The sequence below is a fragment of the Opisthocomus hoazin genome, chromosome 2, assembly GCF_030867145.1.
Source record: "Opisthocomus hoazin isolate bOpiHoa1 chromosome 2, bOpiHoa1.hap1, whole genome shotgun sequence".
In the NCBI taxonomy this organism is placed as follows: Eukaryota; Metazoa; Chordata; class Aves; order Opisthocomiformes; family Opisthocomidae; genus Opisthocomus; species Opisthocomus hoazin.
In genome coordinates, this window is record NC_134415.1 from 90,727,264 (window position 1) to 90,739,716 (window position 12,453).

General features: G+C 44.7%; 1 protein-coding gene across 2 annotated transcripts in view; it reads left to right on the forward strand.

Moving 5' to 3' along the window:
* Positions 1 to 1,301, forward strand: part of CGA (glycoprotein hormones, alpha polypeptide) — a 32,186-nt gene extending 30,885 nt beyond the window's left edge. For both annotated transcript variants that reach the window (XM_075414408.1, XM_075414407.1), the window contains exon 4: positions 1,098 to 1,301. In XM_075414408.1, the coding sequence (XP_075270523.1) occupies positions 1,098 to 1,175 (78 nt within the window). In that variant the 3' untranslated portion in view covers positions 1,176 to 1,301. The remainder of the gene's footprint in view (positions 1 to 1,097) is intronic.
* The last annotated feature ends 11,152 nt before the right edge of the window (positions 1,302 to 12,453 follow it).

Here is a 12,453-nt window from a genome sequence, read left to right on the forward strand (position 1 = left end):
CTGCATAGGCAGGAGTTCTCTGGGAAGGTGGCTGGTCAATACTGTCAATTACATATATGAGAATGAGGGACCAAAACCATCTCTGCTCATTGGATTAATTGAGATTATGTTTATTTTTAATAGTGTAACCAAGAGGGAACTGTAAATGTGTGCAGCTACTCTGAGCATAAAACACTCTCATCTGGAAGATTCTCTTAAAGAGAGAGTCTGCTAAAGCTAATTATTTTGGGAGTGATTCAGCTCCAGGTGAAGAAACCTTAAATTTCATATAAGAAATGGTGAGCTAGTTGAAAGAAGCTAAGGTGTCTGTCCTGTGGTGATCTGAATCAGGCTCATTGAGTGTGTTGACTAGAGGTTCAGTTCAGTTACCCACTCACAGATTTGGTGCCATTTGCAATACCCTGAGGTACTCAAGATATCTGCATATGGCTGGCAGACACAGGACACATACAAGACCTCCTGGAGTGGCAGCTGGAGGCTTAGTGGGATCACCTCTGACATCTCAAATGGCAATCAACAGCTCTGCATGCACAGCTGAACAGAGCGCTGGGTCTCCGGTTGTCTGTAATGAGAGCCCAGACACCTGATTTACCTATAGACACCTACAGCTAAACCCATCCTGGCTCTTCATCTGAGCAAAGCATAGATCTTTTTCTAGACCACCAACATTGTACTTGCCCTGAGGCAGCAACTAGAATTTGGTTGAGATTAAAAATAAGGATGACTCATCACATTTGTAGTCTCTGTTTTTATAATCCCCATGTGAAATATTTTAAGGACACTTACTGATTTTTCATAGATTGGTTACTTGACACTTTTTGAAAATTGGACACTTGAAGAAGTGCCACATTAAAGACACCAAGCTATGTCACTATGCATGTCACTACTGAAAACCTTTTCTTTACGGCTCCGAAAGCCGCTGATGATGCAGCTTCACAGGCTGGCATTCAGAGGCCGTTCTACAACAGGTACCCCAAAAGTCTGTGTAGCTTGTGGTTAAGAAAAAGGCTTCATACAACTTTTACTTGAGAATGCTCTTTATACTCTGTAGCTGATCCTAATTATTTGTTATATGTGTGTTTTTTCTTTTTTTTAAGATTACCCTTAAGGACAATGTGAAGATAGAGAACCATACAGATTGTCACTGCAGTACCTGCTACTATCATAAATCCTAAAGCTTGTCCCTTTGTTAATGATCAAGGACGACGGTGAATGGAATGTTTGTTTTTCAGCTTTTATAGGACCGCTATGTAAAATCTCATGTTTTCTGGTCAAGACACTGGGTAGACCTTTGAAAAAGATGGATGGCTGTTTTATTTCCTCTTTGTTTCTTCATGCATTTAAGTTTAATTATTTCCATTAGGGATAAAATACAGCACTTGCATGACAACCAAAGGCTTGATCTGTTTTTAAAATAAACTGTCAGTTAAATCATCAATGTTTCTTGAGGAGAAATGATGATTTAGTAGCTTAAAACAAAAAAATATTCTGCTGCAGTTAATATCTAGCTTTCTTTTTGCTGTGGGAGAGGGGAGGAAGGAGGAAGAGAGGGATGGGAAAGTGGATAGAAAAAGAAGTAATAATTTCCCCTTATTCATTTCGTGATCAGATTTTTTTGAAGACTCAACATTTTGTTTCTCCTGTTTCTCTTCTGTTTTTTCTTTACTTTGTGGACAGAAAGTTTAACAATATATCATCTATGTGCGGTGCTCTGTCTTTCTGTGCCATCTTTTATTTTTCTTCTAACCTAATCTCCTCCCATATAGATAGATAAGTGGATGCGCAATCAGATGTTGTGAAGAATTGTACAGTTTCGTGTAGTAATGGTGGAATAGAGGAGTGGTACAACAGTATTAGCTGTTTAAGGTATGCCTAAGCAGCATGGTACAGGGCTTTAGTAATTCCCAAACGCAATGTTCTAGACTCAGATGTACAAATGGGAAATGTAGGGAATATGTTAGGTGAAAAGAGGACCACAGCATACGTATTCAGAATACATGACCTTAAAATCGTAAACTGAGGTATAAGACATAGCACTTGTTCAGTTTAGTGGGTTAGATCATGGTCTGTGGAGGACCTGCTTGCAGGTCTGGAGCCTGCCCATGGGAATTGAAGTGAATGAAATCCCCTGCTCTTCACTCTAATATCTAGGGTGAGAAAATCAGCCTTGTTATGGTCGCTGGCTGCAGTGGTTTAAATGTGCTGTCTCAGAAAGCCTCAGATATATTTGGGGGGGATTTCCCTGCAGCAGATGCTGTGAAGGTAGCAGTAAGAGCTTCTAATGGGGACAGGAAAGGTTTCCTGGGGTCACGCTGTGAGGGTAGGTGGTCTGTCCTGGGGCATGGCCATGGCTGATGTCTGTTGCAGTGCCAAATGACTGAAGTAGTTTAGACAGGCCTCCAGGGCTAAGCTGTGATGGGGCGCTTGAGCAGCCAAGACTGGCAGGATCTAACGATGGTTTAAAACCACTCTTCATCCACCCTTCTGTCTATTGGAGTGCAAATGCAGTGCGATCTTCTAAGAATACAATCATGAGGCTTTATGGAGAAGAAAAGACTCCTAGATAGGGCAGATGAGGTTCTTAGAGAAGCGTTATTCAGCAAATCTCCGGTAAACATTATTAGCCTCATCTCCATGCCTTAACCGCCTGATTCAGTCTCTCACCCCTGCGAACCACTGATCTGGTCAAATCCCATGTCCTAGTGCAGAATCAGCTGCACAGTGCCATTGCTGGGAGATGTTTTGCCTGACTTGCTCATGAAAAAAACCCCAGTGGTTATTCCAGAATCTTCCAAGGAGACTGATCTTATTGCTTCGCTGTTCTTACTATGCTGGAAAATGGAAAGTTTTTCCCTAATATTTTATCTATGTCTCATTTGCTTCGACATTGCTTTCAGTCAAAGGGGAGGTAGTCCAGCAGGGTGGTCTTTAGGATGAGTTTAGTAACATGAGCAGCACAGGTTTTCACAATGAGAAGTCTAATTCCTCATTCCAGATCATCACTCAAGACAGGAATACACATCAAGCAGCTGCTATAGCTGTCTCACAATTCCAAGCTGCTGTACAATTTTATTAAACATGATTGATGCAGGTACTTTTGCAGGAGAGCCAGGTCTTGCCTGGGATTTCTGGACAACGAGAGAGGAGTGATCTGAAGCTGCAAGCTGATTACCTTTGGGAACGGTATTGCATTTTCTCATAATTTTGACAGGACTGAAAGGGAGAGCAGGGGAACACGTTCTCTGAAGTTCTCTTGCAGAGGAGATGTGCCTTTTCACCCTGCCAAGCTCCTTAGATGAGCTCTTACTCAAGTCAGCTCCTCTGGCACTATGGAGTACTTGCTTGTCTGTCTATGCCTGTACTGTCCACAGTAGCATGTTGGTGACACGATAAACTTCTGTTTGCACGTTCTGAATCAACTTCCATAATTTGCATTGTAAAACCATAGAAATATTGAAAACCAGTAACCAATTAGAGTGAAACCTATGCTTTAAAGACGACATGGGAAGCTGTAGCCCTATGTCATTCTAAGATGCCTGGTCTCTTTTTCATTCTCAGTGGCTTTTCCCTCTTGTTTGTACAAAGCCATTTAGTCATGAACTTCTCAACTCACGGATCCCTCTCCTCCCTGAGGCGACCTCAGACACCAAGAGCTCCCAAAGTGTGTATTTTGTGGAATGCAGGACCATCTACCTCCTTATCTTGCTCAAACTCTTCAATTCAGAAGAAATAACGCATAACAAGGAAAGTAGTAAAATAAACAGGCCAATACACAAACCTCACAGCAGGCGGTAAGGGAGACCTGAGACCAACCAGACCCCTTCAGGGGGGAAGGGGAGCCAGGCTGCCCTCCAAGAGGCTGGGGTGGTTGGGGGAGGTGCAGGGGGGCTTCGTGAACCTCGTCGTAGGGTAGCAGAAGGGGCTTGTGGGACTATGCTAAACTTACTATAGGACGTTTAGAGGAAGGGCCAAAGCTGGAGAAAGATGGCGGTGGGCATCAGAGTGGACTGGGGAGGAGCAAGCATGGGAAAACAGAGGAGGGGGGTACTAAAGGGGCTGGTTGCTCGTGCAAGCTGCTACTCAACATGCTTGTCTGAATGAGCCTCTGCCTGATCACTGCAGTCTGTCCTACCTTCTTATTAAATCCTTTACTTAACTTTTTTTTTTTTTCTGTGTAACCTCACTTCCTATCCTGTGTGTGAGTGCTGCAAGGCCTAAGTACTAACAACGTGAGGAGGGACCCATAGGTCTCGGTGCCAGCAACCAGAGACCAATGTGCAAGAGGGGTGTGGGTGGTCCCAGCTGGAGGGACTGTGGGCATAAGGCTTGTAGGTCTAGGTATCAGCAACTGGCAGCACGAGGGTGTATGCTTATGTGGGAGAGGTCTAAATACCAGCACCTGTAAATACCTAAGTGTGTTTATTTTTCCCCCAGTGAATTTAACCCTGTGTGCACATGTATGTGTAATTTGCTAGCAAACTTCAAGCTGGACTAGTTGGTGAGCAGGACAAAGCCCTCATCTGGAAAGACTAGAGGTCAGAGCCTGTGCTGGGTAAGGGGACCCAGGGGTGGACTGAGAAGCTGTGTTAATATTCAAGGGATCCACAATTGTGGGAACACTTGTGAGACGGTGTGTCATGCACTCCTCTGCTTACTAGCAAACTCCAGGCTGGACTGGCTGGCAAGTAGGAGGAGACCTGCTTACTGGGTAAGGGAGCCCGGGCACGGGTATTAGATGGGTTTACAGGCAGGGCTGATATTTGAGGATCTGTGAATGTGACTGTGCTTGGGAATCTAGAAAATGGAGGTTCATATGTTTCCATAGAGGACTTCAATCCTGATCAGTCAGAGAGGAGGAACAGGACTGGGCTTGCTTACATGTAAGTGAGGGTTGTTGGTTTTTATGTGAGCGCAGCTGAGAAGGTCTGTCAGGTACTCTGCATGTCTGGCTGCCTTAGTGCCCTCTGTGTGTATGTGTGTGTGTGTGCCTGTCTGGGACAGATGCTCAGCTTCGCTCCTGGCCCAGCCTGCACACAGGGACAGAAGCCGCGTCCATCAGACTGGGACGGAGAGACCTCCTGAGTTCCTGCGTGCCCCTGGCTGGGCTGCAGCAGTCAGCAAGGAGGGATCCCTGGCTCCTAAATTCTGCAGGATTCAGCAGCCAACCTTTACAGCCTTAACATATTTTATACAAATACATTTTTTGACATTGTACTTGTTAGAATCAGGTCAGAATATCATTGTTTATGTTTGAAGGTGAGTGTGAAAATCAAAGCCGTAGTCAGAAGAGTGGTGGTGGTAGGCCAGTGAGCCCATATACAGTCAGGGCTAGGAAAAACAATGCTACATGTTGTTAGGAAGCTAATACAGTTGACCGTAATAGAGAATAAATAGGATATGAATGGGAATATATGGTGCAACACAATCTAGGTTTATGTCTGTAGGGATTAAATACCAGATTTCCAGTAGGAATGGAAAACAGAAAAAAACCCAAACCAATATAGTTTCCTTATATTAGAAAATGGCTGTGATCGAGGCTAGATCAGTCATGTATATTTGAGGGGGCATGGGGACACAATGTCAAAAAAACAGAGGAGAGTCTAATCTCTTGTTTACAGAGATAGCTGATGTGCATCTTCTGTATTTTAGGAACAGGGCATTTGTGCATGGAGTTAAAATGAAATCCTTGTCAGTGTGGCTTATAAGTAGTAATAAATCAGTCAGGCTGATACTGCGGATTAAAAATGCTGAAGATCAAGCAAGCTGAAGATAAAAATGATATGTTTTTACTGTCACAGTGACCTACTTAAGCCTACGTCACTGTAGTCCTAATAACAAATTCATTCGGTGAGCAGAGGGACTAATGAAGCTGGATTTCCTGACGATCTATGCCCTGCCTTATTGAAGCCCCATTTTGCCATGTCCTCAGCAAACCCCTCTCCCTTCTCCCTGGGCAGCCCCATGGAGTCCCCTCTCGAGCTGCTGCAGAGCCATCAGTCAGAGCCAGTGCCATGTTGCTGTTTGTCCATCCGATGTGTTTTCTTAGGGCTGCTACTGAATCCTTTTCAATCAGACCCCAATTTTTATATTTTGCCATTAGCAGATGTTGATTTTCACAAAACTGGTAAGACCTTCCAAGGGCTGAGGTCATTACCCATTACTTGAAAATGCTCGAAACCAACCAAAAGGTTAAAGAGTTGCTGAGGAGCGGCTGTCAGACAGATGTATAGACAGACAGACAGTGTGAGTGCCTCACTGCTGCAAGATGCCAGGCTAATAAAAATCCTTCCAATGATTCAGAGGTGTTGTGATTTCCAGTTCGCAGCTGGTGAGTACAGGACAGGTGTCTTCTCAGCAGCAAGATAAAGCTCTCAAGGTGTAAGGGCTTTAATGAACTGAAGTTTCAGACCAGACTTCGTAATCTTAGCAAGCCTGAGAAGCTGCAAGTGAGCAGTAGCCTTCCTTTTCTCTCCCTGTCACCCTGTCTAAACAATGATTTTAAATAGTGGTGAGGCAGAAAGAGAAGATTATCCCAGAGCTTGTGTTGGATAAGTACAGCCCATGTGTCTCCCCCCTACAGCTGGGTGAAAGCTCCTTACTAACTTGGAAGTCACCTATGTATATTCATACATAGGAGGATATTCATACATGGCAGGAGCCTCTTGCAATGGAGGGAAGGGCGTTTGGCTGTGTCAGAGGATTGTCACAAAAAAAGAGACATTTGAAGATGATGTCAGGAAACTTGTAAACACATTTGGTGATGGAATAAAACTAACAGTTAATCACTTCATTAGTGTCTGGAGGATTTCCCCGTTTAAGGGGTTTCCCTCTTGCTCCACAGTTTCCCATGTCTCTGGCATATGTTAAGCCAGCACTCGGTCCATAAGATGCCATCTCATTATATCCACAAATGTAAGCAGTAAATCCAACAGCTGCTGTCCTGCCAAGCAATCCTGGGTGTGGACACGAGAGAAATCAGTCTTCTTTTAGTTAAGGGAAACAAAAAAACCAGCAAATTTGCTTTGGGAGAGGATTTCAGCTCAGTGTAATTTCTTGGGAATTTGTTTTTTATTTATTTGATAATTTGTTTTTGAAAACATCTGTCTCTCTCCATGAATTCATTGTTGTAAAAGCATAAGAAATGCCTTTCTGGTCAAAGCAATCATCCTTCTAGCCGAAGTACTCTGTTTCCGACTCTGGCAATACCAGATGCTGCTTATGGGAGCACATGAGTCTGGCCACTGCTTGCAGTCAGTTTCCCTTGTACCACCCCCAGTATCCACATTTGTTTACTGGGGGTATAAGAGGGTATTCCTCTGCCTTATACTTTTTGTATGTACCCATGGATTTCTTTTCTATGAATTTATCCAGTCTGGTTTGAACCTGCTGATATTATCTGCCTCCATAACCTCCTATCAAAAGAAGTTAGAGAAGTATAAAAAATACTTACTTTAATCTGTTTTAAACTAATTTCCTAGATATTGTCTTCATTACTTTCTAATACTCAGCTGTTCCTCTTCTTAGCATTTTCCTCTCCATCACAAAGAGCCCAGCATTTGTAGGTTCTCCCTTGTCAGGCATCTGCTTGATCATTTTGGTTGGTTTTCTCTGTACCTGCTTTAGCTCTGCTGCTTTCTTCCTGACATGCAGAGAGCAGACCATGAACTGTACTCAAGTGTGGTTACACTGAAGTTATATGTAGCAGCAAAATGATGGCCCCTGTCTTGTTCTCAGTACCCTTTTTCATGACACTGTTTGAGCTTTTATTGATGACCAGAAAATTGTCAGTGATGACTCTTAAGATCTTTTTTTCTGACATGCCTGCGGTCAGTAGGTGTGATTTGGCTTATTTTTCCCGAGATGCCTTAACTTACATTTATCTGCTCTGAAGGTGATCTGACACCTGTTTGCCCATTTAGTTTTCTGTGGTCTTTCTGGGGACCTTCACCATCAGCATAAGATTTGGCTGCTGGAAAAGTCTGGTACAATCTGTGAACTTGGAAATTTCACTGTGGATGTCCTTCACTAGGTCTCTGATCAATCCGCTGAATAAAGCTGGTTCCAGCATTTTTCCTTGAAACTAAAAAGCCCCATTAAGCCTTACCCTTTGTTTCCTACCCTTTAGCTAGTTTTTACTTTATAAGAGAAACCTTTCCTCCAACTTTGTGGCAGCCTAACTTTCTTTGAAAATACTCTTTTAGCATTATTTTGGAATGTTATAATTATAAAACACCCCAAATCTTAGTATCTGGCTCAAGCTGTCTCAAGATGCTGCTTGACAGAGGTTGAACAACTGCCCGGTGGCTGTTAAGACTGCCTGTACCCTACCGCTGGGTTTGGAGTCAGGTCTCCTTACAGCTGACTCAGTTTTCCTTTCCTGAAAATTTTGTAAGGATATTTTCTTTTGGAGTAAGCCTAGCTATATTGAGGCCCAGACACAACAAGGCTTGAGCTTTCTGGCTGCATCACCACTTCCTGCACCTCTGCATGAAGACAGCCTGGAGAAGAATGGGTCCAGAAATAAAACCACCACTCCGACCACAGCTTCTACCCCTGTTTCTCCTCCTTCCAGAAAAGATTACAGTAAGTCACTGCTAGCCTATATCAACACAGTAACTTCCACCACACAGTCACAGCTAAAAGAGAAAGTTTAAAGAGCCAATGTGCTATTTTTCTCTATTTTTTTCTTTCAATTTTCTTCCCCCTCATTCTTCTCTACCCATCTTCTCCATAGCAATACTCAAGTGAGTGCAGATGCCCGTCTGCTCTCATCCTCTGTAGACAGGGATAGAGGATGTTCTTCCTTGTTCTCATTCTTTAACATGAGTGTACACTCATTAATTTGCCAGGTAAGATAAGGCCAGAGGAGGGCATGAAGGCACAACTCCCCTCCTTCTTGCCCCCCTGGCCTCCTGCAAGTTTTTGAGTTAGCTTAATTTGGAATGGCTATGTTTTTACATGTGTTTGTCATTTTACTTGTTTTATGTCTTTATACTAAGCAGTTCATAATGTTCCTTTCATGCAAATATACTCCCAGAGGAGTATATGGCAACAAAGCAATTCTGAAAAGTCATCGTATAAATTAGAGTGCAAAACATCGAGCCATGTATTCTTGAAAAGACATAAGGGCATGCAGTAGCCTGGGAGCATGGGCAAAGGAGCTCCAGCTGACAGGGCCTCCAAGCGCAGGGCTGGGTGTAAGAAACATTTAAAAGAGATGGGTAATTGCATGGCCATTAGTAAAATTTGCAGCTATAAATGCAAAGATAATGGCAAGCATAAACGAATCCAGTGCTTCAAGAAGTAAGTTGGCCCTGTAGGCATTAGGAACAATGTTTTTCTTTATTGTGTTTCCAAGACCAAGTACTTGTTTGTGATAGGTTTTTCTTTTTTTTTTTTTTTTTTGCCTTTCTGTGTATGTGAGGTATTAACCATTGCTGGGGCGATGAGACAGGTGTTCCTAGTGAGACAGCGGTCCTAATAAAGATCCTTTCTAATTTCTCAGTATCGCTGAATATTTTCTGTCCCGAGCAGAAGAGAAAACACGATCTTACTTTGGATGTGTTGTCAGGTTGTAGTGAGCAAAGGGAAACTGAAACAGAGCAGAGCACTTGCAATAATAAAGCAGCCCATGGGGACAGTGAAAAGCTGTTTGCTGTGACAACTAGCCTTTTATGCTCTGCAGTTTCCCCGTCCTTGGGCGGCATCAGCCCGCTGGCTTTTTGTTGGTGCGATGGCTGCAATAGATTTCTGTGAAGTGCTTGGGGAGAGAAAGGGTGGTGATGTTATGAATCAGGCCGGTGGTTAGGCTGTGGATCAGTGAGGTGGTTGCACTGTGGATCAGCTCGGGAAGGAGAAGCGGTTCCTGGCTGTTGAACTGGATGCTTGGGCCCTACAGGCATAAGCTGGTGACCATGGAACAACATATCTACTTAGCTGATGTGATTCTGGGTGTCCATGTGGCTGCAAGTATAGTGCGGCTAACGATGCAGGGTTTTTTCCTTTTGAGCTGTTTGATCAGAGAGTGGCTAAGGGGCGATGATAACGCTGGGAATCTTAAATCAGGAATGTGTTAGAACATAATGCCTTTGTTGTATAGATAATCTCTGTTGAGCAATGATCATGTATTTGAACTGTGCTTTATAGTTTCTAAAACCCAATTTACAGTCACTGTTTTGATGCTTATAGTTAAAACTCCGCTCTTGATGTTTCCTTTTTCTTCTGTTTTATATTACACTGTAGTATTAAGTGTCAAGTAAAATTGTTACTGTTTTCTTCCAGGAAAAAAAAAGTGTGGTTTTCTGCTTTTGTTATTTTAAAACCTCATTTCAGTGGGCTGAGCAGAAAATCTTGTGCGTGGTAGATAGTAGTTTAAGAATGAAAACCACTGCAACCACTTCCACCTCTTCAGGTAACATAAAATGGGCCTTACAGGGAAGAGGGTTTAGACAAGGTCTGTATCTGATAAGGAGTACTCTGATCAGATGGTGTAAAAGAAGACCAGAAGATTGCTCCCTGAGAGCCCCTCCCTGCCCTCAGGCCCTGATGTGAATAATTGCGCACAGACTGGGAGAACAAGGTTGTACCTGCAGCACTGTTGTAACTCCATCGTCTTCCTCCTAGGCCTCATAAGCTGTACCAGAGAGATAATTACAAGTTATCATATATCAAAGACCCAGAGACCACAGAATCACAGAATCACAGAATCACAGAATCACAGAATGGTCGGGGTTGGAAGGGACCTCTGTGGGTCATCTAGTCCAACCCTCCTGCCGAAGCAGGGTCACCTACAGCAGGATGCACAGGACCTTGTCCAGGCGGGTCTTGAATATCTCCAGAGAAGGAGACTCCACAACCTCCCTGGGCAGCCTGTTCCAGGGCTCCGTCACCCTCAGAGGGAAGAAGTTCTTCCTCATGTTCAGACGGAACTTCCTGTGCCTCAGTTTGTGCCCATTGCCCCTTGTCCTGTCACTGGGCACCACTGAAAAGAGCTTGGCCCCATCCTCCTGACACCCACCCTTCAGATATTTATAAGCATTTATAAGGTCCCCTCGCAGCCTTCTCTTCTTCAGGCTGAACAAGCCCAGCTCCGTCAGCCTCTCCTCATCTTTCTTGAACTGGGGAGCCCAGAACTGGACACAGTACTCCAGATGAGGCCTCACCAGGGCAGTGTAGAGGGGAAGGAGAACCTCCCTCGTCCTGCTGGCCACACTCTTCTTGATGCACCCTAGGATCCCATTGGCTTTCTTGGCAGCCAGGGCACACTGCTGGCTCATGGTTAACCTGTCATCCACCAGGACACCCAGGTCCCTCTCCACAGAGCTGCTCTCCAGCAGGTCCACCCCAAGCCTGTACTGATGCATGAGGTTGTTCCTCCCCAGGTGCAGGACCCTGCACTTGCCCTTGTTGAACCTCATCAGGTTCCTCTCTGCCCAGCTTTCCAGCCTATCCAGGTCACGCTGAATGGCAGCACAGCCTTCCAGTGTGTCTACCACACCTCCCAGCTTGGTGTCATCAGCAAACTTGCTGAGGGTACATTCTAACTCTTCATCCAGGTCGTTGATGAAGAAGTTAAACAAGACTGGGCCCAGTACTGACCCCTGGGGGACACCACTAGTTACCAGCCTCCAACTAGACTCAGCACCACTGATGGCAACCCTCTGAGTTCTACCATTCAGCCAGTTCTCTATCCACCTCACCGACCACTCATCCCGCCCACACTTCCTGAGCTTCCCTAGGAGGATATTATGGGAGGCTGTGTCGAAAGCCTTGCTGAAGTCTAGGTAGACAACATCCACGGCTCTCCCCTCATCTACCCAGCCAGTCATGTCATCGTAGAAAGCTATTAGATTGGTCAGGCATGATTTCCCCTTGGTGAATCCATGCTGACTACTCCTGATAACCTTCTTTTCCTGCACTTGCTTGATGATGGCCTCCAGGATAAGCTGCTCCATCACCTTTCCCGGGATGGAGGTGAGGCTGACCGGCCTGTAGTTCCCTGGGCCCTCCTTCTTGCCCTTTTTGAAGATTGGAGTGACATTGGCCTTTCTCCAGTCCTCGGGCACCTCTCCTGTCCTCCAGGACCTCTCAAAGATGATGGAGAGTGGCTCAGCAATGACATCCGCCAGCTCCCTCAGCACTCGTGGGTGCATTCCATCGGGGCCCATGGATTTGTGGACGTCCAGATCACTTAAGCGATTCCACACACAGTCCTCCTCGACCAAGGGAAAGTCGTCTTCTCTGTAGGCTTCTTCTCTTACCTCTGGGGCCTGGGTGACCAACATGAGCCTCTCCAGAAAACCAGAAAACCTGCACGCAAACACCCCTAAAAGCTATGTGTAGCTGGGTTTTAAGATACCACCAGCCTGTTGTGAGGAGAGCACTCCATGCTGGGAATCTTCTCTGAACACAGGACACATCTCCAGGGACATGAATATATGTATATTTTATGAG